The sequence below is a fragment of the Motacilla alba genome, chromosome Z (assembly GCF_015832195.1).
Source record: "Motacilla alba alba isolate MOTALB_02 chromosome Z, Motacilla_alba_V1.0_pri, whole genome shotgun sequence".
Lineage (NCBI taxonomy): Eukaryota > Metazoa > Chordata > Aves > Passeriformes > Motacillidae > Motacilla > Motacilla alba.
This window is the reverse complement of record NC_052046.1, coordinates 36,923,582-36,949,242: the sequence shown is the minus strand read 5'-3', so window position 1 is coordinate 36,949,242 and position 25,661 is coordinate 36,923,582. Positions and strand designations below refer to the sequence as shown.

At 39.6% G+C, this 25,661-nt stretch overlaps 1 protein-coding gene across 5 annotated transcripts in view; it reads left to right on the top strand.

The window, feature by feature from the left end:
* The window catches only part of LPAR1 (lysophosphatidic acid receptor 1), a 74,118-nt gene that overhangs the window by 22,604 nt on the left and 25,853 nt on the right, over window positions 1-25,661 (top strand). For all 5 annotated transcript variants that reach the window (XR_005255182.1, XM_038123658.1, XM_038123659.1 and 2 more), the window contains 2 exons: window positions 907-1,078; window positions 12,423-13,170. Coding sequence is in view for 4 of the 5 variants with exons in the window: in XM_038123658.1 (XP_037979586.1) it covers window positions 1,019-1,078; window positions 12,423-13,170 (808 nt within the window). In the remaining variant the exon portion in view is untranslated. The remainder of the gene's footprint in view (window positions 1-906; window positions 1,079-12,422; window positions 13,171-25,661) is intronic.

Here is a 25,661-nt window from a genome sequence, read left to right as displayed (position 1 = left end):
TTTTGGTATGTTTATTGGATGCTGATTACATTTTGCATGAGTAGATTTCTGCCATGACTTGCAGAATAGGGAGTGACAGATGAAGACAGCAATATGTGTCTCTCCAAAATCCTTTCTGTGGTGACTAATTTGTGGGTTGTGTTGTATATGTCTGGTCTCACTAAGGGAAAAAGCCAGCAGATGTTTTAGTCTAGAATTTTTTAATGGAATTACTATCTTGGACATTTACAGGGGTTTCCCCCTCCACCTCTTTGTTAGTTTGTTTTCTTTGCACACAAGAGTAGAAAAATAAAAGAACATATATACGTAAGCTAGACTGACCTTGATAAACATGATAGCTATGGAGATAACTTAATTCTTTTGAATCAGTTGAGCAGATTTTACAGTTTGGTATATTCATGTACTGCAAATCTGAGACTACCTGGAAAAAAAGGCTGTCATACTTTTAAGTCATGATGTGTAAGCTGTTTTTCTTAACAAAGAAAAAAGTTCACGTGATCCCTGAACTGAGGGGATAAATGTATCCTGAATTCCAGTGAGTAATTCAATGAGTACTCTTTTGTGGGGATTTTATTTTTCCTTTTGTCGTGGGGGAAAAAAAGTCAATATAGTTCCAGTATTCTGTAGGTAACCATATTTCCTGCAAAAGAAAAGCAGTCTGTGCGTTAGCCTTCTTGCTGATTTCAGTTTGTGTGAGTCTAGATTGTGTTGTCAAGTTGATTTTTTTCCTGTTCTGGATCAAATTTCAGTATACCTTTTGAGACTTCTGCAAATCTATTGGAGTGGTCATGTCAACAAGTGGGGCTGTACAAACTCAGTTTTGCAGCAGCCCAGGATCTTGGGTGTTGACTGCCTATACCCAGTTCTCTTGTTATTCTCAACAGATTTTTTTTTCTTTCCTGTTAGGAGTAAATATCAGTATGACTAGAGTCTGAGGAAGGACTTCTGTGTTCCTACCAAAAGCTTGCTGGTGCAGAGGAACAGTGCAAGGAGAGCAGCAGGGACTTTTTGAGCTACCATGGATATCCCCACTGATTTGGTGCCATCGTCCATGATGTCCCAACCTGAGGTGATTGAGGTGAGTATACCACGATGAAACTGTAGCAGGGGAACTGATTAAACCTCTTTTTTATTTCCTTGTTGAATCCTAGCTTTTTTTCCTCTCTCATTTTGAGTAATCAGAGGAGTTTTCTGGAAATACTATATTAAAGACACTCATCACTCACTAAGAGTGTTATAATTTGAGACATGACATTGCTGTGTTATAGTACTATTTGTAGCTTTTATATCTGAGCTGACGTCATAAGCCATGGGATATGGCTTCGGTCAGTTTGGGTCAGCTGGTCTGGTTGTGTCCCCTCCCAGGATCTTGTCCACCCCTAGGCCCCTTGATGGAGTGAGGAATGTTGGAGAGACAGCGCTGATGCTGGGCCAGTGCTGCTCAGCAATAGCCAAAACACCGGTGTGTTATCAGCACCTTTCCAATTACCAGTGCAAAGTGCAGCAGCATTGTGGGAGCTGTTTAGGGGGAATGAGCTCCTGCTCAGCCAGACCCATTATAATCTCCACCCCTTATTCCATACCATTTATGTCACACTGAGATCCCACATAATTAATGTGTCTTCTGACTGTTCCTTTGTATTTATTTCTCGTTACTGGAACCCCTTCTTACCCATACATACAACTTAAACTACATCCTGAAACCATCTCTCTACCAAACATACATGTTCATTAACTACTCTCCCCTGCTCTCTGAGAGACAGATATTATTATTGTCCTGTTTCATGGGCTTCCTCCAGATCTCCAGTCCATCGGGATGAGTGTTCAGGACAGGACCCAATGGTATACTTGATCATTGGGCACGAACACCAGCCTGGCCTGGGTTGTCATCGCATTCTCCTTGCTCCTCACAAAATTCATTCTTGATCAGTTCGTGTCAACTCCTGCTACTTTACTTCCTGCAGAATACAACTTACACCACAGAATGTTTTTTTCCACCAGGATTAAATCTCCTTGAGGCACACACTGTGTCTCCCCATCCTTCCACATTACCCACCAAGTCATTACCCACCAAGTACACCTAGGTCCTTGGGCAAAGACAATCCCACAAATTGGTTTGTCTTAGTGGGAGGAGAAACCCACACTGACTTCTCCAGCTACTTCCCTGTGTATTGCAGGGACCGTCTCTCCTCCCACAGTGTGAAGGGATTTTGTTTGGGTAGGACGAGGGCAGTCAGCAGATCCCCCTAGTGTTTACCAGACAAATGGCTTATGCTAAATTTGCATCCCAGTGCTTCCATGCCCTATTACCTAATGCTCTTAATATAGTCTTCAGCAGTCCATTATATCTCTGAATCTTCCCAGAGGCTTATGGGTGATAAGGGATGTGATATATCCATTCAATGCTGTGTTTCTTTGCCCAAGATTTGAGGTTATTTTGCAAATGAGTCCCATTGTCTGATTTGATTCCCTCTGGTGTACCATGTCGCTACAAAATGTGTCTCTCAAGGTCTGAGATGGCATTCCAAGGAGTGGCAATGGTTTACAGGGCATGCTTCCAACCAGACAGTTGTTGCCTCTACTGTGGTGAGTATATAGCTCTTGCTTTGGTGCATTCGTGGCAGTGGTCCAATGTAGTCAATTTGTCAGCCCTCACCATTTTGGAAACCCAGCCACCACCCTCTATTCCAAGGAGATTTCACTCATGCTCTTGATTGCAGCATGTTTCATATTTATGTGCATCTAAGGATTGTTGTTTAGGACAAATGCCTTCTCAAAAGGAAAATAAGAGCAGCTGCAGTGTGAGAATGAGCAGAAGAAAAGCTATCACTTGTAAGGGACTTGATGATCAGCATGGTCACCTTTCTGTTGTGTTGTATAAATGCACATATCCTGGGCCTACACAGAGTTTTCGCTGCATAAATTTTGCCTGGACTTAGATGACTAGGCCAAAGACTAGAAATAAATAGGTGATTCTGGTTATTGATTATTAATGTAGAGGTCTCTCTCTGAACTCAAGTTTTAGAATCTCTGTTTCAATGAGATTTGACTTGGGAGCCAAAAATAAATGACAACAAGAAGCAGAGGAAAGACTGGTATCTCAGTGTAGGAGACTATGGTAGAAAAATACCATTTCACCCTCATGTTGCAAAAGTAGGCTCAAAATTCGTATGTGTACAAGAAGACTTAAATGATTACATGAATTCCCACAGATTTCAGTAAATCATTGTGGATATGACAGTTTATAAAAGTCTTCAATCATATATAAACATCTTCAAGCATCTCCAGACAATCTGCTGGGAGCCATCTATATGTTTCTGAGAGTAAGAAACCTTTTAAACCTTTTTAATACACAAGGACATAGTGAGATATATATGTAAAGAGACAATTACTAGATTAAATATTGAAGTAAAGCACTTTATGGATACAGTTTAGAAAACAACATTGACTAAATTTTTTTTTTCCCCCAGCGGACATTATTTTGCTTTTTGAAATTGAGGAGGTGCCATGGTGTGCTGCAGAAGTAATTTGGAGACTAGTGTTTTAAGGAAGATATTTTTTTTTTTAAACTTGGAAATAATCTTGCATGCCTTTTGCATGAGCTAGACAGCATCTTTGTTACAAAAGAAGGGTTTTGTGACTTTGCTTTTAATTTTCTTTTTTTTTTTTTTAATCCTTATCTTTAAACTTTCTTTTGACATCATCAGCATAGTTGGCTTCCTTCACATTTGGTCAATTTAGATTCAGAAGTAAATACTACTTATTTTGCATACCTATATATGTATATGCATGCATGTTTAGACATTGCAGTAATAAATACTTCGCTGCTTATCATCAGTCCTTTAACTTCACCAGGCAAACAAGCTTATTTCCCCTGGGAGATAATCTCAGAGACCTCAGCAGTACCTTTTTTTTTTAAGCCAGAGCTCCTTCTGATAGGTTTTTGCTTGGACTTCAATCTTACAGCTGCTCATTGTGGCACTACAGTAAGAGAAGTTCCTGTTGATTTAGTGGCAAATAGCGTTTTCCCAAGATTTGTCCTCTGAGTCAGGTAACAAAAGGCTCACATTTTGAAAAAGTTTTTGAAAGTCACTTCTGGGTACCAGATGTGAAATTGCTAATATTGTCTTAAATATTTTTGCAGCTAGTGTGTCAACATAGGGCCTGCTTCTGGTGCTGCTCTACAACCCTCTATTGAAGCAATGCATTTGTCACAGTCATGTTTCTTCATACCCTCCAAGCACACTAATCTATTCAAATGTCCCTCTTCTTTTTCACTCCCAGTATCTTGTTACCAGACACAAGAAGTGGTGAGTAAGAGCAAAGGCATCCTGGTCATGTGTAAAGGTGAAGGATAAGTAAAGTTTCAAGGTAGTTTACCTGTCCGTAGCTGTGATTTGAAACAGAAAATAGGCATCAGCACTCACAAAATGTCAAAGAAGTCAAGGAAACAAAAAATTTCCCAAATATGCTTTGAGTTTTTTGCCACAGGATTTCATTGTAAGGCAAAAAAGGTCTCACAATTTATCACAATAAATCACAATCTAGGGACTTCTGATTAGATAAGCTGTTCTGTTCTTAAAGAGAGAGAAATAAAATGTAACAGATTTATGATTTTTAATTTGGAGATACTTTTTATACATGTTATGACTTCATACCTCAAATATGGATAAGCAAAACAATCTCGTAGAAACCTGACTAGTCTGATAATGCATTAAACAAAGTAAAATAATTCTGTAAGAAGCATTTAGCATCCCAGAGGGCTTTTCTGTTTGCAAAAAAAAGAAACATCACAAGTGGTGACCCATACTGATTAAAGTATTCTCTGAAGTAATTAGTATTTTCTCTCTTTGTGAATGGCATGAGATGAATTCTGCAGTAAAAGCTTTGAAGAAGTAATGACTTGAGCTCCAGTTACTTAATGAACCAGGGACTTCCAACAGTGCCTCAGAAACAAGAAAACAACAAAAATTCATCGTTCTCTCTTTGCATTTGCCAGCAGTGGATCCTACCAGCCAAATCCTAGAAGCAAATGAGTACATTTAAATAACTGCTTTGCAGCTGTTCCAAAGAGAAATCCAGAGCAGTTTCCATTAGAATGGCCTTTCATGGCCAGAGCCAAAAACCACCTCTCCCACTCTGTACCACTGAACACATCTCCATTTTCTCCTCATTTTGTCTGAATTGGGGTGGAAGAATTTAAGCTATCATTGCCACAGAATGGTTATCCTTCTCATAATATGCTTGAGAACAGGCTGCTGTGAGCTGGCACAGCTGTTGACACCTCTTTCAAAAAATATTTGCACAAAAACATTTGCATTTTGGATTTGGTGCCCAAGTTTCTGCAGTCAAAAAGTGTGTGGATTTTTTTGTCCCCCTTGAGCTGAATTAACATATTAGCCTTGTTACCAAAACAGACCTCTTGTGGTGGTAAATACAGCAAAGAGGAAAACAAAAGGAAATGGTGAGGCTGGAAAAAACAATTTGTGATTAGAAGTATATCAATTCAGTAACAGACATCTAGGGAAAACTAAAATACCAGCACACCTTATTTTAAAATTATTTTGCTAGATGAGATTACTGGAAAATGCATCTCAATTTTGTTTGAAGTAGACCAATACTGCCTTAAAGAGACCCCGTTGTTTCTAAAGCTCTGAGACAAAGATTTTTCAATATTCTGTTAATATATTTCACTAATATCTCAATATATCAAAGCAAAAGAAACCCAAATTTTCTAACATATATCTAATGAACTAAATGTACTTGTTGTACTTTACTGTATTGTAAACACAGAGTAGTCTTCTTATTTCCATCTGTAAATCTCTACTTCCAGCCCCAAAATCAAATTTGCTATGCTTTTTGCTTGTAGGCTAAACTCTCCCAAGAGCTCACTTTGCTGATTTCCTTGGTGAGGAGCGATGGGAGGGGTGCCCTGGAGGTGGAAGCAGCCCCAGTGTAGCCCACAGCGTTTTTTCAGCATAAAATTGCTATCTTTGACCTGCTGTAGCCAATAATTATCTCCCAGCTTGGTTTACTAACTGGGCTTAAAGGATGCACGTTGTAAACAATGAAATGATTTATGCATGAAAACTCATGTGGGATGTTTTAGGTGCAGATTTTTTTTCCCCTCCGACTGCTTCCACTCTGGTTTTCAAAGTGCACAGATAGGACTCTGTGTGTTGCAACTCTCTCCAGAAAACCCCTCCCAAGGTGGGGATCTTCGATAAAGGTCTGTCCTGCACTGCAGTCATCCTCACAGCAGCATTCAGGGACACACAGCCGTTTGCAACTGGGCAACTGTGGGTGAGCTGGGCAAGAAAGTGGAGCAGCCCAATGTGCATCATGGCAAAGATGTTTTCTGAAGACATAAGAGGTGGAATATTTCAGTCACTAAATGAGATGATGGACTATAATTGTCTTCCTGTGTCTCCCACAAAGCCACGAAGTGTTGAGCCTGTGCCCATGTCTGGCTAGTTTCTGTGAAGCTCAGCTGGTCATGAAAACTACCCCAAAGGAAAAGAAGCCCTTTCTGTACTTTGGAACACTTGGGCTTAAGTACCTAATTTGGGCTCAATATGCTCTACCTGCACCACAACAAATTACTTTTTTTTTTTTTTTTTTTTTTCAGAAATCTCCACATTACAGTGGGGAGATCTCCCTTTGAGCTGGGAACACAGATAAGGGAGGGCAGAGAAAAAATAAATCCTTAGTAATCAACATATATAAGTAGTTCTAGGAGTGTAAGTGAGGGTGTGATAATGCAGAAATATGCCCTGATTCAAACAGTCTTCATTTCCTCCTCTACTGGAAAACTTCCCTATGAACATTTATGTAGTACTTGTGAGGGACACAGCTCATCAAAAATGCTGGATCTGTGGAAAAGAAGCAGCAATACAACAGTGTGTGAATTCCTGGCTAAGTTGTGGATACATAAGGCCATTCTGTCTTTTCTTTTTCAATTTTTCTTTTAATTAATTCTAGCTTTTAATTTATTAATTTTTTTATTTGCAGAATTTTGGAAGGTCAACAACCTCGCCGGTTTTTTAGCCAATCTGTGTAATCATAGTTAAATCAATGGGATCTGTGTCACTTGTGAGTTATACCTTCCAAGAGTAAAACTGCCTGCTTTATCACTGTTGCTGGGGGCTGGTTCTCTTTAATACACTGAGTGCCTAGAATGTTGAGCTGCATTTTCAGATATAAACTGTAGGATACAGAGAAATTCTCAGTGTAATTTCTAGTAGTTGGGACATTTGTCAGCTCTGAGACTCTGTAGTAATGCAGTCTGCTACAAAAGCATCCTAAAAATTACTGGACGCACTAGTTGTTGCTACATGATCCTGAAGTAACTTTATGCTTTAGGGATGTTATTATAGCATTAAAGGGATCCCCTTTAGAGATTAAGAGAGAGATTAATTTCCTCCTGTCTTGTCACCTTTGTGAAGGTCAAAATGAATCTAGTGAAATGAAGTAACCTGCTGTGACAGAACCACCCCATCTTATTATACAGATTTATCTTTAAGTCTGTTGAATGGTTACTTTGGGAAATGCAATTCTGAAGAGGAGGAGCCATTCTGTGTTGGTGATAGGGTTTCCTACTTCCATTGTGCAGATGAAAACTATGTCTATGCAAAAGGCTATAATGAATCAGGACCCTTGTCTTGTGACTTCATGATTTATTTTTTTTTTACTTCTACTTTTATCTTTGAAGGAAACACATATTTTCTGCTTTATTTTAAAGCTTTTCTTTCATGTTCTGCAGTTTGAAAAGGAATCTATTTTTTCATTAGGTAATGGACAACTGTTTTTGCAAATTGAATTTTTTTTCCTCATCTGTTACAACTTTACTTTCATAAACCCCATGTTTAGCAGTTGTGGATTGACGAAGACTTTACATATTGATTCAATTACACCTATACTTACTTGCTTATCCTTATTTTAAAGATATTCTTAATTTATACCCTTTTTTGGAGATTTTGAAATTAGTAGTTCTCTGAAGTTTTTCAGCTTGACCCCTTCTGGTATGTTGGTAAACTTAAGATATTTACATAAGTTGAAAGCAGTGGTACTGATTTCCATTCACTGCTGCTCTAAATGTAAATATACGAGAGTTATTACAGTTTTGTAGTCTTAGTTTACCACAACAATATTAGAAAAATTAGTTGTTTTTTATCTCCTCTGTGTTCTGGGTAAGAAAACAGCGGCATGTGGAGGTTAATTCAGCAAAAGACAAGAAAGAGAAAAGCAGACTGTGTTTGGAGAGTCTAGGGTTAAGATATTTTTAAGAGATTTCTGGATGTGGATTCTTTTTTTGTGGCTTACAAGTTTGAAAAGTGCTGTAAAAGTCAGACCTTAGTATTCAAAGAATGTTCCGCTCTGCTTCTCTCAACAAGAAATAGGTGCACCCATGGGTATTGGGGGTGGGGAGACCGTAACCTGCCTTTTTTTGTTTCGTGGATCAAGGAACTCTCCAAACTCTGAGATTGCAGAGGGGTTTGTAAACTGATCATCTTCCCCTCAGGCACGTCGTGCTAATTAATGCTTTGTTTAGGCAGGATCAGTCAGTGGTATTTGAAAACTTTTTGATGTTTGTTTTCCACCCCAAGCATCTCTCCATACACAGTCCTTACCAGGTGAGCAGCCTCACCGGGTGAGCTGTCACTCACCATGGAGCTGGCAGGATTTAGAGATCCCCTCTTGCCGTCTGCTCCAGGCAGACTGTGTGTTCTCCACTGCTGTCTCTGCCCCAGGAGGGGCAGGTAGTAATGGGCTGCTCTCCCAAGGACATCCAGTGGTCAAGCTATTGTGGATCCAAATCCTCATCCTGTTCTTCAGGGTGTGATGCAGAGGTGGCACAGAAACAAGATGAATCAGGCACAAAACATGGGAAAGCTTACATGGGCTCTTTTTCCCAGTTTTCCCACTGGCACCCCTGTAGTGAGCCCAAATAACCAGAGGAGCGGAGACAAACAGGCAAATAGTGCCTGAGAAGGCCTGTGCCAAGGTGATTTGAATGACTAATTGCTGAAGAAGAGTGACTTTTATTTATTAAGTCCTAGTGCCAAATTTCCTGGTTTGTGTGCACTGTGCTGTGGTTATAACAGTCTCATGATATTAAGAGTTTGAATTCCATGTACTTGTGATTTTCTTCTTTGATTTGGGACAAATGTGTCTTGGGTCATCTTCATACGGCAAGAGGAGACTTTGCTTTTAGTCTGCTTTTACTCTATTTTTCTTTATCTGTCTTGTTGGTTTATAACTCAATGTTTACTTCTTCCACACAAATTCATTCTAGAGGTTTAGTTAACATGGGCAATTTGCAGCTAAGTTTGTTTTAAACTTCTGTTGAGATATACTGAATGGATGAGGTAAATCTCCGGGCAGCACACATCTGGCTTAGACAGGCAGTGAAACACACTGAGTGAAACTTCAGGAAATTAAAATATAAACTTCCTGCCCCTTTTCCTGCAGGGGCAGGAGAGGGGATGGGGTCTGCCTGCTTGCATATGCCTTTGTGGTATGTTAACACTTTGAGTACTGAGAGATACAGTGCATTTCCCTCCTGCTTGAGCCTTTCCAGTATCACAGCTAAATGTGATGCCTTGGGATTTTTACGTTTGTGACCTGGGAGGTCAAAACCTTCCTTTAAGATATACAGTGGCATCCGAGAAAGCTGATCATATGTAAGTCCCCTGCTGGAACTTTTGCCAGCAAACTGTCTCATCTTCTCTTCTTTCCCTTGGGGGTGGGGGGTACAGGGCATGGAAATATTACTTTTACAGGAGATCCCAGGTTATAGATTAGAATGCCTTAAAAACAAAACTTCTCCAAAATCCCTTACATGAACACAACGTTTTGGTTTTCTGTCTTCAAAATGAGAGAAGCAGCAAGTGAGCTTCATGCTAACTTCTCTGAGATTGCTCAAGTGCTGTCATAGTTTTAAATTTGCTCTGTAGCATTTTACATACCCTTATGTGTGTATATATATTCCACCTTGCTTGGCATTTTGGGATTAAGTTGTATTTTTTGTCATATTTTGTTTCAGATTTCAAACTAAAAGGTAGGGGAGAACATTGCAAAATCAGGGAATAATTCACATTTTAAGCCCATGTGCAAAATAAAACTGCAAAAAAAAAAAAAAAAAAGAAGGAAAAAGAAAGTAAAAGCATAATACTGGCCACATTTTAAATTTCTGAATTAAAAACATATGTTTTCCCAGATGTAGCAGGCCTCTTTCCATAGGAGCAACAGTGGAGCAGGAATCATTACATGTGGGCAGCAGACATCTGAAAGAACAAAACAGAGTGACAGATACACAGGCAAAGAGAATTTATTCAAGATCACAAGTATTCACTAGATCCTGCATCCAGATATTTCTACAGAGACTAAAAATCCTGTGCATTACATAATTAATGCAGATGTTGGCATGCTTTTATAAGGGCCACTAATTCATTCATATGACTTCCTCTCTCCCTCAAGGGTTCTTATACTTGACCTGTTATTACTACAAGGTCTTTAACCAAAGAATTAAAGCCAGATGTCTTGTAGCTCGGTCTTCTTTTGTTAAACATTCCCTTACAATAATTTTTTTTTAATATGCAACAGATCCTTCATGAGAACTTTCAAAATTTCTTAAATAATTAAGGCTAAAATGCTTCAAACCCAAGGGCTGATATATCCTAGAGGAAATATAAAAGTATTATACTGACTGTGCTGAGAAATACTATTTACTCTAACTTTTTATTATCCTGGGACTGCAAATGTTTCTAGTCAGTGTTTAGGCTGGATGTAAAATCTTTCTTGAAAGACCTTTTTCTTTAACATAAATTTAAATGTCATGTAGTCCATTTGGGATATAGGTGGAAAGTTTGGTATTTTGCTTTATTGGAATTGACTTAATTGCATTGACAAATGTAGAAATGAAAAGAAACAGAAACAGTTTTGGGTAATTCTAAGCAGATCTTTATCAGATACTATTTTCGCTTGAGTCAAGTTACGAATTCTATTTCCATTTTTGTTTTCAACAAGAAGGTTAGGTTAGCTCTAGCACTTTAGCAGAGTAACTGGAGCTGTTCAAAACCTATGGGTAATTTTGTATGTTTTAATGGGAAGAAAATACCGTCTTTCAGTGTTGTTGATCTATCTGTTCCTTGATTTGGCTTCTTACCTGCATTGCTAAAACTAGTCCTGTTTTTGTAAAAGTTCAAGTTTAGTCAATACATTTCCAGAACAATAAAAGCAGAGAGGCAAAGGCAGATCTTATTTAGAAAGAGACTTTTTTGACATGTGTTTCTTGGTTTGATTTTTTAAAAAATTATTATTTTACATCTTTGTTGTTTAGCCATGCTAAACAAGGAACCAGGATATTATTCAGAGGGGTTTCTTTTCCTAAGGTTTGCCTTTTGGGAATTGCACCTTGAGTAATTGAATGGAACTGAAAAAGGAAACTCATTAGGCATTTTCTTATAAGCCAACAGTTTTATCCAAAACTTCCACATTCTAGTGGAATATGGGCTGGTTTGTTGCCCCCCTAGCTGTTCTCAGTGGAGTACTCTGCAGAAAAAAATTAATCCTGTGTTCTCTGACATAGCCACAGCAATAGTTAATGCAGGAAACAAGGGTGGATGCTTTTAACACTAGTTAAGCTAAATATTACTTTTCTTATTTCTTGGCTCACTCCTATTTCAAATTGGAATAAGTTAGTTCTGGTGAGTTATATTCAAAAGAATTGTGTATTTCAAACCATTTCTAGAAACGTGGCTGGTGCTCATAGAAATGCTATGTCATGCTTCCTCTATTGTTCATAAAAGCACTTTCTGTGGGCATACGTTATCCTTTGAAATTCATGGTCTCAGAACATACTGACAGTCTTTATTTAGGGTGTTCTTCCCACATTTTAAGACAGGACAAGAAGGAATACCCATGATGGAAAATTGAATGAGTTAAAACCTGCTTGGAAATGTAATGCACATTTCCTCCTCTTTGAAGAACTGTTCTTCCGCTACAGTCAAACAACAGTTCTGTGCACTGATAACATAAATGAAGTGTCTAGCAGAGTTATTTTTCTTAATTATGAATTGCATGCCTTTAACTGAATCTCTCAGCAGATCTGCTTGGCCAGAAGCTCATTTTCTATGCAATTTACAACTACATCAGAAATCATGCTGGCTCCCAGAGCAGATGGAACCATTTCTGGTTGTTTCTAATCTGGTTGCTGTTTCTAGATTCCTCAGACCAATTGTTTGTGAGTTGTGGAATGCCATTTGGTCTGAAACAATAAATTTGTTCTAAAGAGTGTTCCTTTCCTGTCCCCCTCCCCGCTCTTTGTGTACATCTTAGCCATGAAGGCAATCATATATTTTCAGTTCTGATGTCATTCTGGGTTTTTTTTCTCTCTCTTTTTTTTTTCTCTCTTCTTTCAGTCCACAGCCATGAGTGAACCACAGTGCTACTACAATGAAACCATTGCCTTCTTTTATAACCGAAGTGGAAAATATCTAGCCACTGAATGGAACACTGTCAGCAAGCTTGTAATGGGACTGGGGATTACCGTCTGCATCTTCATAATGCTGGCCAACCTTTTGGTTATGGTGGCTATTTATGTCAATCGCCGATTCCACTTTCCTATTTATTACTTAATGGCCAACTTAGCTGCTGCGGACTTTTTTGCAGGGCTGGCCTACTTTTACTTAATGTTCAACACAGGACCCAACACTAGAAGACTGACTGTAAGCACCTGGCTTCTCCGTCAGGGTCTCATTGATACCAGTCTGACAGCCTCTGTAGCCAATTTGTTGGCCATTGCTATTGAGCGGCACATTACGGTTTTCCGAATGCAGCTACACACTCGGATGAGCAACCGCCGAGTGGTCATTGTCATTGTTGTAATCTGGACTATGGCCATCGTCATGGGTGCCATACCGAGTGTCGGATGGAACTGTATTTGTGATATCACCCACTGCTCCAACATGGCACCACTCTATAGTGACTCCTACCTGGTCTTCTGGGCTATTTTCAACCTGGTCACTTTTGTGGTCATGGTGGTCCTATATGCTCACATCTTTGGGTACGTTCGCCAAAGGACTATGAGAATGTCCAGACACAGTTCTGGACCCCGCAGGAATCGGGACACCATGATGAGCCTCCTGAAGACTGTGGTCATTGTGCTTGGTAAGTGCTTATTTTTCCCACCCTGTTCTCCCTGCTCTGTTTCTTATCAGGTGATTTCAGTAATGCATGCTCAGCTCCTGGGGTCAGCAGAATTTGGAAGATGCTGGAAGAGGTGCAGACAATAAGAACACCCAGAGTCCACTACTGTGACCACTGGGACTATCAAGTTTATTTATGGAAATTGATGTGACATGGTCACTCAGCCCTCTAGCATGAAACCAATGAAAGTCCAGACGTAATGTGGTGGTTTTTTGCAGCAATGCATGTTTAAAATCTTTTCTAGCAACCTATTATATAATGTTTGTCCTTTTGCCTTTGAAGATGCCAAATGGCTTCAAACTTGAAATAGTACAGGGAAGGCTCAGTATTCCAGTGAAGTATCTGTTGTCTCCTGTTTGTCACCTGAAAGGTGTTGTGTGTATTCATGTGAAATTCCAATATATGGAGAACAGTCAGGAGCTACAGGCTATTCACAAAAAGATTATGTGTTAAGCAGGACTGCTTGTACCCAGTCCTGTAGTGTTTGGTGCATTTGCTAATACAGGAAAGTAGCGTGTGAGATACTGGTGTGCTTCAGCACACAGCTTAGGAGGTGCATAGGCTTCAGTGCTTGGCATGAGGGAAATACCATAACAAATTTTGGATTCAGGGGGTTATTGTAATTTTGTGAAAAGTTTTACTTGGTTTGTTTCTGGGGCTCCCAGTTTGCTTATGCAGAAGCACAGCTTAAAGACTGAGTACCGTTCCCTGTTGATCTTCTTTGCTGTTTGTTCCGTTCTTTGTTCCTGCAGATGATAGTGAGCTGAAGGCAGCAAGGATGGTGCAGGTTGTCTCCTTGTCCCAATATGCGTTCTCACATATTAGGTCTTCCAGTACAGTACCTGGGTCTCCAGGCATCCCAGTACCCTGTGGCATCAGATGATTCCCCTAACAGTTCATAAATGCAATTGTTATGCAGTCCACAAATCCTAAAACTTAGCCCTATTTCTGTCCTTGACATTATGGTTCCCATAGTTTTATGCTGTGACTTGACCTTTCTATCATAAACGTGGCAGAATGGTGGCAGAGATTCTGTGTGAGTCCCTGTGTCAACTCACTTTTTAGTTTAGGAATTTACATCTTGTACTCTGACCTAGTGATTTGCTTTTTTACCAGAATATGAATTGTGCAGTTTACTAACCAGTTAAACCATTGATCAGATGTATTCTTCACATCCTGCTCTTCTCTTTAAGGAAGGAACTTACATGAGTTTTCCAAAGGAGACTGTAGTGGTTGGTGAAATATCTCCTGATCTCCTGGTTCAAAAATCTCTTCTTTCTCATGGCAGAGAAGGTGAGATTGGCAGAGATTCTCATGGCAGAAGGCGAGATGAGGTTAAGAATACCAAGAAAATTTGAGTTTTGCTGTCCTCTTTTAGGAAACAGTTCTCTGCTTTCCTTCTTGAAGACAGAATTGTTCATACAGTATTTCCTATTAGGTGAAGGACAGGCTCATTAAAAAGAAAAAAAAAAAAAAAAAGAAAGAAAAAAAAAAAAAGAAGACCCCCAAAACAGCTACTAAAAAAAGTGGATGGAAAATAGTAGGCACTTCTACCAATGCAATGTGGAGTTGCAGTCCAAACAGTTACTGAATGAATAGCAAATGTCAGCTAATCCCAAGCATGTACGGTACTAGAGATATGTGTATGCAGCAAAAAGCATCCTTCTCCTGTGGGAAGAGGTCAGAGGGAATATGTACAGGCCACTCACTGTGGCCACAACAGTAGTGGTGTACAAAGAATGTAAAGTGACCCCTTTTTTCTCTAATAAGTATGGTTTTTTTCAGGTATTGTTCTAGAAAGAGTGAAACAACTCCAGGGGTTAAGGGGCATTAGCTAAACTGAAGGTGAATTCAGTTTAGCTGTAATACCTCTGATTCCTCATAAAGGTGAGGTTTTTCGGGACTGCAAGTGGCATGTGTTGAAGCTTTATTCAAAATTAAATCAGGATCTTATATCTTAAGTAACTGTTGCACTTTATTCAGTGTTTTGCACACCCTGTGCTTAAGTGTCTCTTTAATCTGCATAAAAATACCATTTACAGAAACAATAGCTTATTATTTTATTAAATCTGTTCAAAGGAAACAAAAGTGCTTGTAGGTTGTGGCACTCTATCATTTTTGCAGCTCCCACTTTGGTATTATTTTGCAAAGGGTTTGGGTTTTGGTTCAGTTTGGGTTTTTTCCTAAGCAATGTGGTTTCTAGAGGAAAGCTACAGGAGGTCAGTCATAGGCCTGTAATGTAAAGAAGCAGCAGTGCTTTCACCTCCTTACCACCTGGGAGGCATAGTTGCAAGATAAAGATGGCTGGGAAACAGCTGTGGGTTTGTTGTGTAAATTCTTTTTATTTAGGAAATAAATAAATAAAGAATAGACTGAAGTCAAGAATTAGGCTTTGGGGTAACCGCAGAGACTTTGGGGGAGTTAAATATTTGTGCATCAAGGTGTTACCAGACTGCTACGTACACCATGAGAAGTTTTCATTAATTGCCATCAGCTGGGGAGTATCATCCCATATTGCTGAATTTGCAGTCCTCCTCAGGGGAGGATTGTTTTGTGGTTCTAAAGAAGAAAAGCTAAGCATCACTTCAAAGGACTTCTGGGCAACAGATATCTCAGATATCAGCAGGTATCTCTCAAGCAAACTGTGTGGTCGGCATGTTGATCAGGCAGGTGTGGTGGTGCTCTATCACTGTTTGCAGTCTACTTGTAAGTCTGGCTTAAAGTTTTCTTAAGCAGAAGATTTAATTTCAAGGGTCATACTTCCTGAGTGCCTTCTTGAAAAGGTAGTGCTTCAAGTTTATCTACTGGAGCTTTGGGAAGGGCAGAAAGGTGAGTGTGTTAGTCTGCATGGAGCAATTTGCTGAACATTTAACTCATGTTATCTGGCTTTTTCTACATCAGTGAACCTCAAAAACACAGAGGAAAAGAACCCCTGCCTTTCTTAATGGTGCAGATCAGGGTAATGATACATTGCTCAATACACCGGTTTGAGGCAGAAACCAACTTTTTGTAGGAAGTGAAGCTGGGAAGGAGCGTAGTTTATCTGAAGATGCCTCTCCCTCCTCTCCTTCCCCACAGCTGAGTGGGGAAGGGAGCTGGTTTTTGTCAGCCTGCTTTACATAGGAGAAGACAATTCATTTTGGAGGAGAGGGAGTGTGCCCTGGGATTGAAAGGAAAACAGAACTGGGTCTCTGGGTAAACCTGTGAGCATTGGCAGAGGGAGGCAAATCATTCCTCATTTTAGAATCTTTGTTAAAATGTTGCTCAGCCATAAGTAACCCTATTGTGAATTGGGCAGCCGTGAACTGTTCATTTGACTTTTAAACTTCCATAAACGGGTGTCCTGGAGTTGTCCTGCTGGCTGTACTCCCAGGCAAAGCCATGCTGCTGCTGGTGCAAGGAGAAGACCATCTTTTCCCCTGTCTGCATTCTCACTGTGTTTGGGGAGCAGGAGGGGGAGGGAATTATACAAGAGCTTCTTGTTTGTTAGCTGCCTAACACGGCCTGTCCTCCTCATGCCTTGCTCCAGGAGGAGAAGAGCTGCCCCAAAGGGGTGCAGTCCTGCAGGCAGTGATGCTGTCAGCATGTGCAGAGAGGGTGCCAGCTGCCTCTGACAAGAGGGTGATTGTGTGGGGAGGGCTATGGCCGCTTGACGCACTGACTGGAGCGGTCGGGATCTGGCACACTGCGTCATCCCACAGAGCGGGTGGGATGCTGAATCCTAGGAACGAGTCAAAAGCAGAGAACAGATTTTTTCTTTTTTTTTTTGTGCCCTCTTGTTTTTTTCCTTGAGTAAAAGAGTTTAAACAGAAGGAAGTGATTTCACAGCTGAGCTCTTTTTTCTTTTAACAAGGCTGCTTTTGAAATCTTTCAAAAGTAACAAGGAACATAAAGCTCTTTCTCTAAACCATGCCTTTCCTTTGCATTGGAACTAAGGAAGAACTGATCTGTGTACTGCACATAGCCATAAAATCATGTCTGGTTTGGCTTGCGGCTCAGTGACACTTTGCCTTTCACCACCACCATGTGTTCCCTTTAAATGAGCAATCAGGGAACAGGCAGAAACTGAGCAGATACATCAGCTGAAACTTGGCATCCTGTCTTCTGTTCTCCACTTTTTCTCATGTTACATTTAAAGACAAAGCTAAACTGTTTTTCTGCTGGGGATCATAGTTAGACTCTGAAAGCATATGTCTGGGCCAGTTGTAGGTTTGGCCCAAAACTGGATGACAAAATCTAACTATTGTTTTAAGAAGTAGTGAAAGCATCAAATTAAGGATTTCAGAGCCCAGCCCTGGATAAACTAGCTCTGGTCTGGATTTCCTTGGCCTGGAGTCAGTCATGAAAGGCTAGGGTCTTTCAGGTATTTTCAGGTGCATACCTGCATTTCTAGAGAAGTACTGGCTTAGAACGTTGCTGTTGAAAAGTTAGCCTTTATTTCTCCTGCCTAAATGCTGATTAAATATCCATCCTAATTTGTCACCTCTCATTTTTACAGTGAGGATAACTCTGCCATACAGTTCCATATGCATCTTTGGGCATTCCTCTCTGTTTAGAATTTAGACTGTGAGATTGTGATACTGAGGGTTTATAACTGAATTTCAAATAAGCACGATATCAACAATCCTTTTTTGTATTTTACTAATCCTGATGATTAGCTTTCTATGTTGGGTGAGTTCTCAATGTTGTTTGGCCAAAATTAGGCATGCCTATTGAGCTAAGAACCACAGCTAGCTCCCAGGATGTAGGGAGACCAAACAATGAATTCAGAATTGTTTACTCTTTATATTCCTGGGAAGTAAAAAAGACACGACTTTCCTGCCTGTAGAATCATCCACTTTGTTTGCAGAAATGTGGTTTACTCTGTAATATTGGGACACTAATGTGGGCTCAGGTAAAAAAGGTGAAGGTTTCTTTTTGTATAAACTCTGAGTTTGTATAAATTTTGATTTAAAGGCATCTCACAGTGTTTGAAGACAGTCCTTTACTTATTATAATGAAGAAATAAATATAAGAAAAACATCTGGAAATTCAGTATAAACATCTGGAAGGGTAGAACTGCTCAGCAACAGCTTTTTTTCCTGCCCTCTCTGCAGCAGTTATGAATTGCATGAGACTTATTTATGAACTTTTGTAGCTTTTCTTTCACATCAGGTACCAAATGGGGTTGGAAAACAGCAAAAGCTTTAAATGCACATGAGTGTTCACATGTGCTGTAGCTACACCATTGAAGCAAATAAAGTACATTATTGATAACTTTAACTTTTCTGAATGGTTGTTTTGACATGCAGTCTGCATCTTCACTCCCTTTTTCTTCTCACGCAGTAAAAGCACTTGATTATCAGTAGAATATAAAAAGACTGTGAAATAATGCTACAGCCTGCCTGACAGCACATGGTGTCTTGACAGGGGCATGTCTTTATTTCCATACTCCTCATGCAGCATCGGGTAATTGACTAGAATGGTTTATCTTTGTTGGCCTTAAGGCTTGAACAATACGAAATACATTTCATCAGTTACCTAGGCTATGGTCCTGGACTGAGATGAAGATGATCATGTCTAGATGGAGCTTGGTTATGGTGTCTCTCAAACTTTGACAGACCTTCCCTGCCCATGGAACATTATTCCTGTGGGCCAAAGGATGTATCAGCCCTCTTAGCACAGTGCAGCTTATAAGATGATCTTTTGGAGAAGCCTGGGTTTAACTCTGAGCCCAGTGACTGTAAAAAGACAACTTCACCTATTTACCTCCTCCTTGAGGAGTCCTGCTGCTGTTGGGAGAGATGAGCTTTGCAGCAGCATTTTTCCTGAGATGACTGAAATTGAGGATGCTGTCTTAGCCTGGAGATGTCCTTCTACCAGGTAGCAGTGGCCTTATGAGGCGAAGAGCAGCATCCAGTCAGGTATTTTTCCTTGTAATTATCACATTTTCCATAGAGAGTTGGGCTGGGCAGTGACATAATGCTGGAGTTCAGATGAGAGCAGCATTTTTCACAGCTTCTTGTCTGGAAGTGGTGCAGTGTGAAGCCATAAATACTGTGTTACCCTGTGGTCTGCACAGGGGGCCAGTTCAGAGTCACCAACCCTGCCTGACCCCCGCACCACAGAAATGTTGCTTGTGTATTGATTTAATCCTGACAGAAAAATAGGGCAATAAACTCTGTAGTTGGTGCAGGCAATACAAATCTGGGCATCAATGACTTTCTGTTCTAGCTCACAGGTTGCCGTTATGTGCAGTCCTAGTGTTTTTATATCAGTATATTTTAAATGTCCATAGACTGTGAATTTAACCCTACAGTCAAGTAAACTGGGAAACTGTAGCCTAAATGGAAAGTTCATAAGTTTAAAGGATAAAATCCTGTTTCATAGTATGGAGAGCAAAGGTTTGTAACAAATGCTTTCAGAGATGCAGTGTGACAACAGTACTTTTGAGCTGTATCATCAAATATTTGCCTGAAAAAGTGAAATCTTGATTTAAATTATTAATATCGCACACCTTATTTATCCTTCTGGATTTTGGATGACTTCGATTCCTCCCTCTTCTCCTCCCTCTTCTCCCTTTTCTCTCTCTGCCTTAGGAGTAGTTTTGATTGCTGCTCAAAAGCCTCCTTGAGGGATAAAACATGCAATTTAGGGAGTTGGTGGTTTCTAGGCCGTGCCATTTCCACTTATTGTGAATTATGTATTATCTTTTTGGTTTTGTTGTTGTATTTTTTCATTTCCCCTGTGCATATTAATGACATTCTAGTATTGACTTAAGTAACAGTGTGTTTACAGCTTGCCAGTAGATGAAGGGGAATAAAAGTCTTTGTGTTGTTGCATATGTTTGTTAGAGGGTTTAATTGTGAAATCATTCTGATTTAATAACAAGAATTTTAACTTTTAGTCAGTGATTCATAACAAGTGTACTAATATTTTTATGTGTGTAAATGTAAATATCTGTATTCTATTTTCTTGATAAATACAGACTGATCACTATGTTAGGTCTAGCACTGTTCTCTAACAGGAAGACAAATTTTCACAAAGAATTGTTGAAAAATCAGTTAGGTTTTATTTTTCCAGTTCAAATAGTGGAGGCATGAAAACTTGCCAAGAATCTATGTACAATATGTATGTAATTATGCAGTGATTGTAGTGTGTTTTAAATTTAACACCCTTTGTAGAATTTTTCTTGATTGCTTGATATATTTCATGCTGCTGGTAGAATCAGTACTATGTGTGCTCTGTCTCAAAATCTCAGACACTGATCATTTTTATTGTCATTTATAGTCCAGCAGATGAATTCTGGTGGATCTTCTTGAATTTTTTCTAGTAGTCCCAAACCAAATTCTTCCTGTTAATGGTTGGCTGGTGAGAATGCTGGAAGGAAAAATAATAAGGAAGCATAGGATCTGGAAATTAGAGTGTGGTCAGTTTGTTTCTGTGATAAACTTCATAAGTAGCTTTTTCTTCCAAAACACTTGATGAAGCAAAAGTTATTGATGCCTTGTATCTAGGCAACTCTCTCTGAACCCAGAGTATGGCTGGATGTGTAGAAAGTCTCATTCTCAATGTTTTGCTTAATTTCTTCACTGACTCTCTCAGTCGATGTTACTGCATCCACAGTTAAAGCTGATACATCCCTGTCTTTTCTCTAAAGTATTCCAGATATCCGTGCAGCATTCAATGCTTCCTGACCCTGGGGAATCCATTTAGAAGTTTTCTCCTTCTTTCTCCTTCAGTTAAGAATCAGAAATACTTATTTTCATTCAGAATCCTTTGAAAATACACTTTGAGGACCTTCCATCATTTCCCAAGACAGGAATATGGTTTTATTTTATTTTATTCTTGAGAGAGAAAAATGTCTCTAGTAAATACATTCCTTTAAGTATGATGAAAATGAGGCCTTGTTTAACAAAAGTCTTTCCCCTGACTTCAGTATAATTTATTACTTTTCAGGGAAAAATAAATTTAAAGGGCAGATGAAAGCTCTCTTCATTTTTCCAGGAATGGCCAGAAAGTAGTAAGAATGACCTTAAGTAGTTCTTACACTTCACATTTTGATTAAAAAAAAAAATTACAAACAAAAAACTAATTCTTCTTGCTTGCATAGGTTTTGACCTTTTCCAAGAAGCTTCTAAAAATTTATTGCAATGGCAATAGTAGGTATATTTCTCAACAGGCCTTGAGAATGGATTTTTATTTTCCTTTAATTTAATAATAGGATTTGGAAATAGCACCTTGACCTTGAAAAGTAGAATCCGAGATTTTCACTTGGATCCAGGTAAAATAACAAAATGCTGACTAAGGAATGATATTCACTTACTGAAAATCCACACCAAATCAAAATTAATTGGTAACCTATCTGACTCTGAGATCAGTGCTACATTAGCAGTGCTGCGTCCTCAAGTAAGTAATCATCAACATGGGCTTCTCCAAAACAATGCAGATGGGTATGTTTTGTGGGACATTTGCCCTAAAACAGAGGCCTTGGTAAACTTTGCTGAAATTTCTGCAGGGCAGAAATTGTTACCAAGAAGAAATTTTGAAAATCAGTGTGTACAAGAAGGCTTACAGTGAAATACCAGCACATGACCAAGTCCTGCTCATCTCTCAAAATTTGAGAATTTTGAATTTTTTGGAAGAGAGGATGGGAACCCATCCTTTCTTTAGAAGAGGCAAAAATAGTGCTTTTAAAAAATGGCTGTTCACAACACAACATTTTTGTCCTCCAGAAAGCACTTAGTTGCATAGAGAATTTGCTTTTAAATGTTTTGCTTATTTTGTTTGTGGACCTTCCACATTATATTTCTTGCCCCCTCATCTGAAACTGATACATCTTTGGCAACTCTTAAAAGGAAAGCGTTTGCAGTCTGAAGGTACGGGGTAAGGTCCATGTCCACCCACTGGCTTCTGTTTTCACCTTTGTGGTACCATTTATCTTTCCTGTGTTTCAGCAGACACCACCCAAGTGCTAAGTCAAATGTACAGCTAGACCTCAGCTTCAGAAATTTTGTGAACAAAAATGCCAGCTGTTAACTAGTCTCATTGTAAAACTGCATTCAATGAGGCACTGAACTCTTGTTTGTTTCCACCAGTGGAAAGAAAGCACTGACAACAACAGACTGTTTTGTGCAAGAGAAGCAGTGGTCCTCCTACATTGCTTCCTTGCACATGAAGCAGTATGATTGCACATTGCAGTATGATTAAGTATTCTGGGCTTGTTTTTTTTCTGGGATAATCCATGAAAACAGAAGAAAAACAATTTTTCAGTATCAAAATAATTTTGCCCTTATAGTTTCAATGAAACTATGGCTTTTAACCTCAAATCACATCAGTCAAAGAGTTACTGCTGATGGCAAAACTTGCTGAGACATTTGAGGTACAGCAGCCAGTCAGTGCAGTGGGAAACGGTCAGCAGTGATTGATAGCTTTCAGACAGCAGCCATGGTTCCATCCTTCTAGCCTCAGCATAAAAAGAATGTTTATCAAAAAGGCTTAGTTTCTGCGTTTTTTTAAATAAAGGTATTTATAATCTGAATGTGGAAGGAAGATATGATTCTGAGTTCTTCTGGTGGCAGCAGGACAGCTTCCTATTTTCATGTTTCATACTCATACTCATGGGGATGCAGTCACTGAGCTCATTGATGGACTATTTTTACTTTCTTTTTTTTTTCTTTCAGAGATATTTTTAGGGTTTTTTTTCTTCCTTCCCCCCCACCCCCCCCCCCCAGCTCTTCCTCTGTAAGTTTCTCTCAAACACTTACATTTGATAATTTGATACCCTTCTTTAAAGCTGAAAGCAGCAATCGCAGCAGAAGATCCCCATCCTTTCTGTAGTTCTTGTTTGGGAAAATTTCATGTCACACTTCGACTTTCCTTAGCATAAGATAATGTCTCTGAAGTTCATTTTCCTGTATCCATATGGAGAAATGATGATATTGCATCCAAGTGTGCTGCATGTGTAGTGTGACAGGTCCACTGCTGTACACATATCCTCTGCCATCAATGCCTAGAGAACAGCAAGAGCTCAGAGCTTGTATGGAAGGTCATGAGACTTTGGAAGCTATGACATCATTTTTAAATCTGAGGTATTTAATTTGCATGCTCTGGTGTTGTCCATCAGCCTGCACTACTTAGTGATGTACAGGAGCAAAGGGAATTGCTCAAACCCACTAGCAAGCCGGAGGAATTTGAACAGGGATGAGTGCTTTGAAGTTTGTGGATAGGGTAGTGTAAAGTTTTGCAACTGGGAAAGTGAGAACTTGGTCTGTAGAACTGCCCCAGATATATCTGCCATGGGGCTGGCCATCTGCTGCTGTTAGGAGAGTAGCCTCTTGTGTGTTGCAGAGGTTGCAGTAATTAATTCCTTGATATTGGCATTAAAGCCTGTGAGGTTACTGCAAAGAAAAAAGGTTGAGGCATGTTTGAGAGGAGTGAGAGAGTAATGCTATTGCATTTTTTTGTGTTTGACTAAGAGCTATCTGCCTGGTCTTTCTGTTTTAATAAAATACGTGGTATCTGATTACAAGTTTGTTAATATAACCATTGATATGTGAGAACAGTTAAGATTTTTGAAATATCTTCCTTCATTAAAGAAGTCATCTCCTGAAGAAAAGGGAGGGGATTTAGCTGTTAAAAGGAGGAAAGGCTGCCAAGTTCTCCTGGATTCAGTACCTTTATTGTTCTTCTAAAAGCAGTTTTAAAGGAACTGTTTCACATCTTCTGGTATTGATATAACCTTAGAAAGAACTTGTTCTGACATATGGCATTGATAATTCTCATCTTCCCTTGTTTTAAGTTGCTTTAAGGTGCTCACTTTTTACTTTTCTAGAAAAGTACAAGGAGGAATTTATAGATGAATTTTCTAAGCAAAAGCTCAGTATATAGAGAGTAAAAAATTATTGTTTAAAACTATTGTGGAACGGTTGCTTGGCTTGGTTCACTCTATGGGGAGGAGGAATCAATTTAAGTAAGCAAACAAAGCAAAGTACTTAGCTTGAAATAAGTAATGTAGCATTCTTTAGAAGAACTTTCAGCCGATTCACCCATCAAATACCTGAGTGCTGTCCTATACCATGTGTAGTCCTGTTATAAAGCAGAAGGCCTTCAGGTACACTGGCCTGGCCCCAGCAAGGAGGGTAAGACGTGTGGATAAAACCATCTGCACTCCAGAAATACTAGCTTTTAAGCACATTCCAGAGAGCACAGTACTGATTGATGCTGTTTCCCATGAAATTTGCCTTTTATTTAATATTTTTTTTTATTCTTCACCCTCCTGCCTCTCCTTTCCCTCTGTTCCCATCTCTCCACTCTCTTTATTTCTTGGTGTTGCCTTGCCTCTGTTTGGCTGGCAGGCAGGAGCAGCACCTCTGACAGCCAGCTTAACTGACAGGGTAATTTGTGGGAACCTGAGCTGTCAAAGGATTTTTCTGGGGCCTTCACAGTAGAGACCACCCTGTCTTGGAGCACTGATGCCCCATCTCACATGCCTCTGAGCTGGATTGGGCTGCCAGACTGTCCTGGCTTGTGGCATGGCATAGAAAAGCAATTTCAGGCCTATTTCCAGAAAACAAATTGTAGCCACCTTCCTGCAAATGACAGTCATAGGCATAAATATCCTGTATACAGAGATTTACTCTTAGAAGAAAGAACAATTTTTTTTTCCTGATTATTGGAACCAGGTTGTGAAACAGCAGGCCCATGTTCCATTTTTGCCCTGCCAGTTCGCCATTTAGGCCTCTGATTGATTTATCTCTCTGATTGTAGGAAAGAAGTACCTCAGCAGGAGGAGTACTGAGTACTTTGCCTGCTGGGTAGGCAGACATTTGCTTCCAGCTTCCCTGACTATGCTGATCCAAGAAAGGGGGGCACCAGGATGCAAAAGAGCCTGCTGTCTTTGGCCACTGGCCAGGCACAGGTCGATTTACTATTGCTGCTGAGATTTGGGGGGTTTAGGGGTTGGTTTTTTTCCTTGGCTAGCTCCTTCTGCATCCACAGGAGCTCGGAGAAACCAGCCAGGGCTGAGACACATCCTCTGGTTAAAGGTGCAGAGGATACATGATTTTCCAGGGCTATAACCTCTCCTCAGTGCCCTGGTAAACTCAACATCAAAAAGATACTATTTTTTTCATTTTATTTTATATTTTAATTTTATTTTATTTCATTTCTTTTTTGTAGTTGTCTTGTACTTCCAGTTTCTAAGTCCAGGACTTCATTGATCATCAGTAATTAAAAAAGCAGATTGCCCAGAAATAATGGCCAGTTAAGGTTTGATTCATAAGAAAATTTCCCCTCTTTGAGTATTTACCATTGGGAGGGGTGTACATCCAGAGATGCAGCAGTTTTCTAGGATGCAATGCCTACAACAGTGCCTCAAATTCCAAAATCTCGTACATTTAAAATGAGCTGAGAGAGCTGGCTGAAGCACAAGTTCTGCATTTGTCTGTGTAAACATACGGATTTCTCCACAA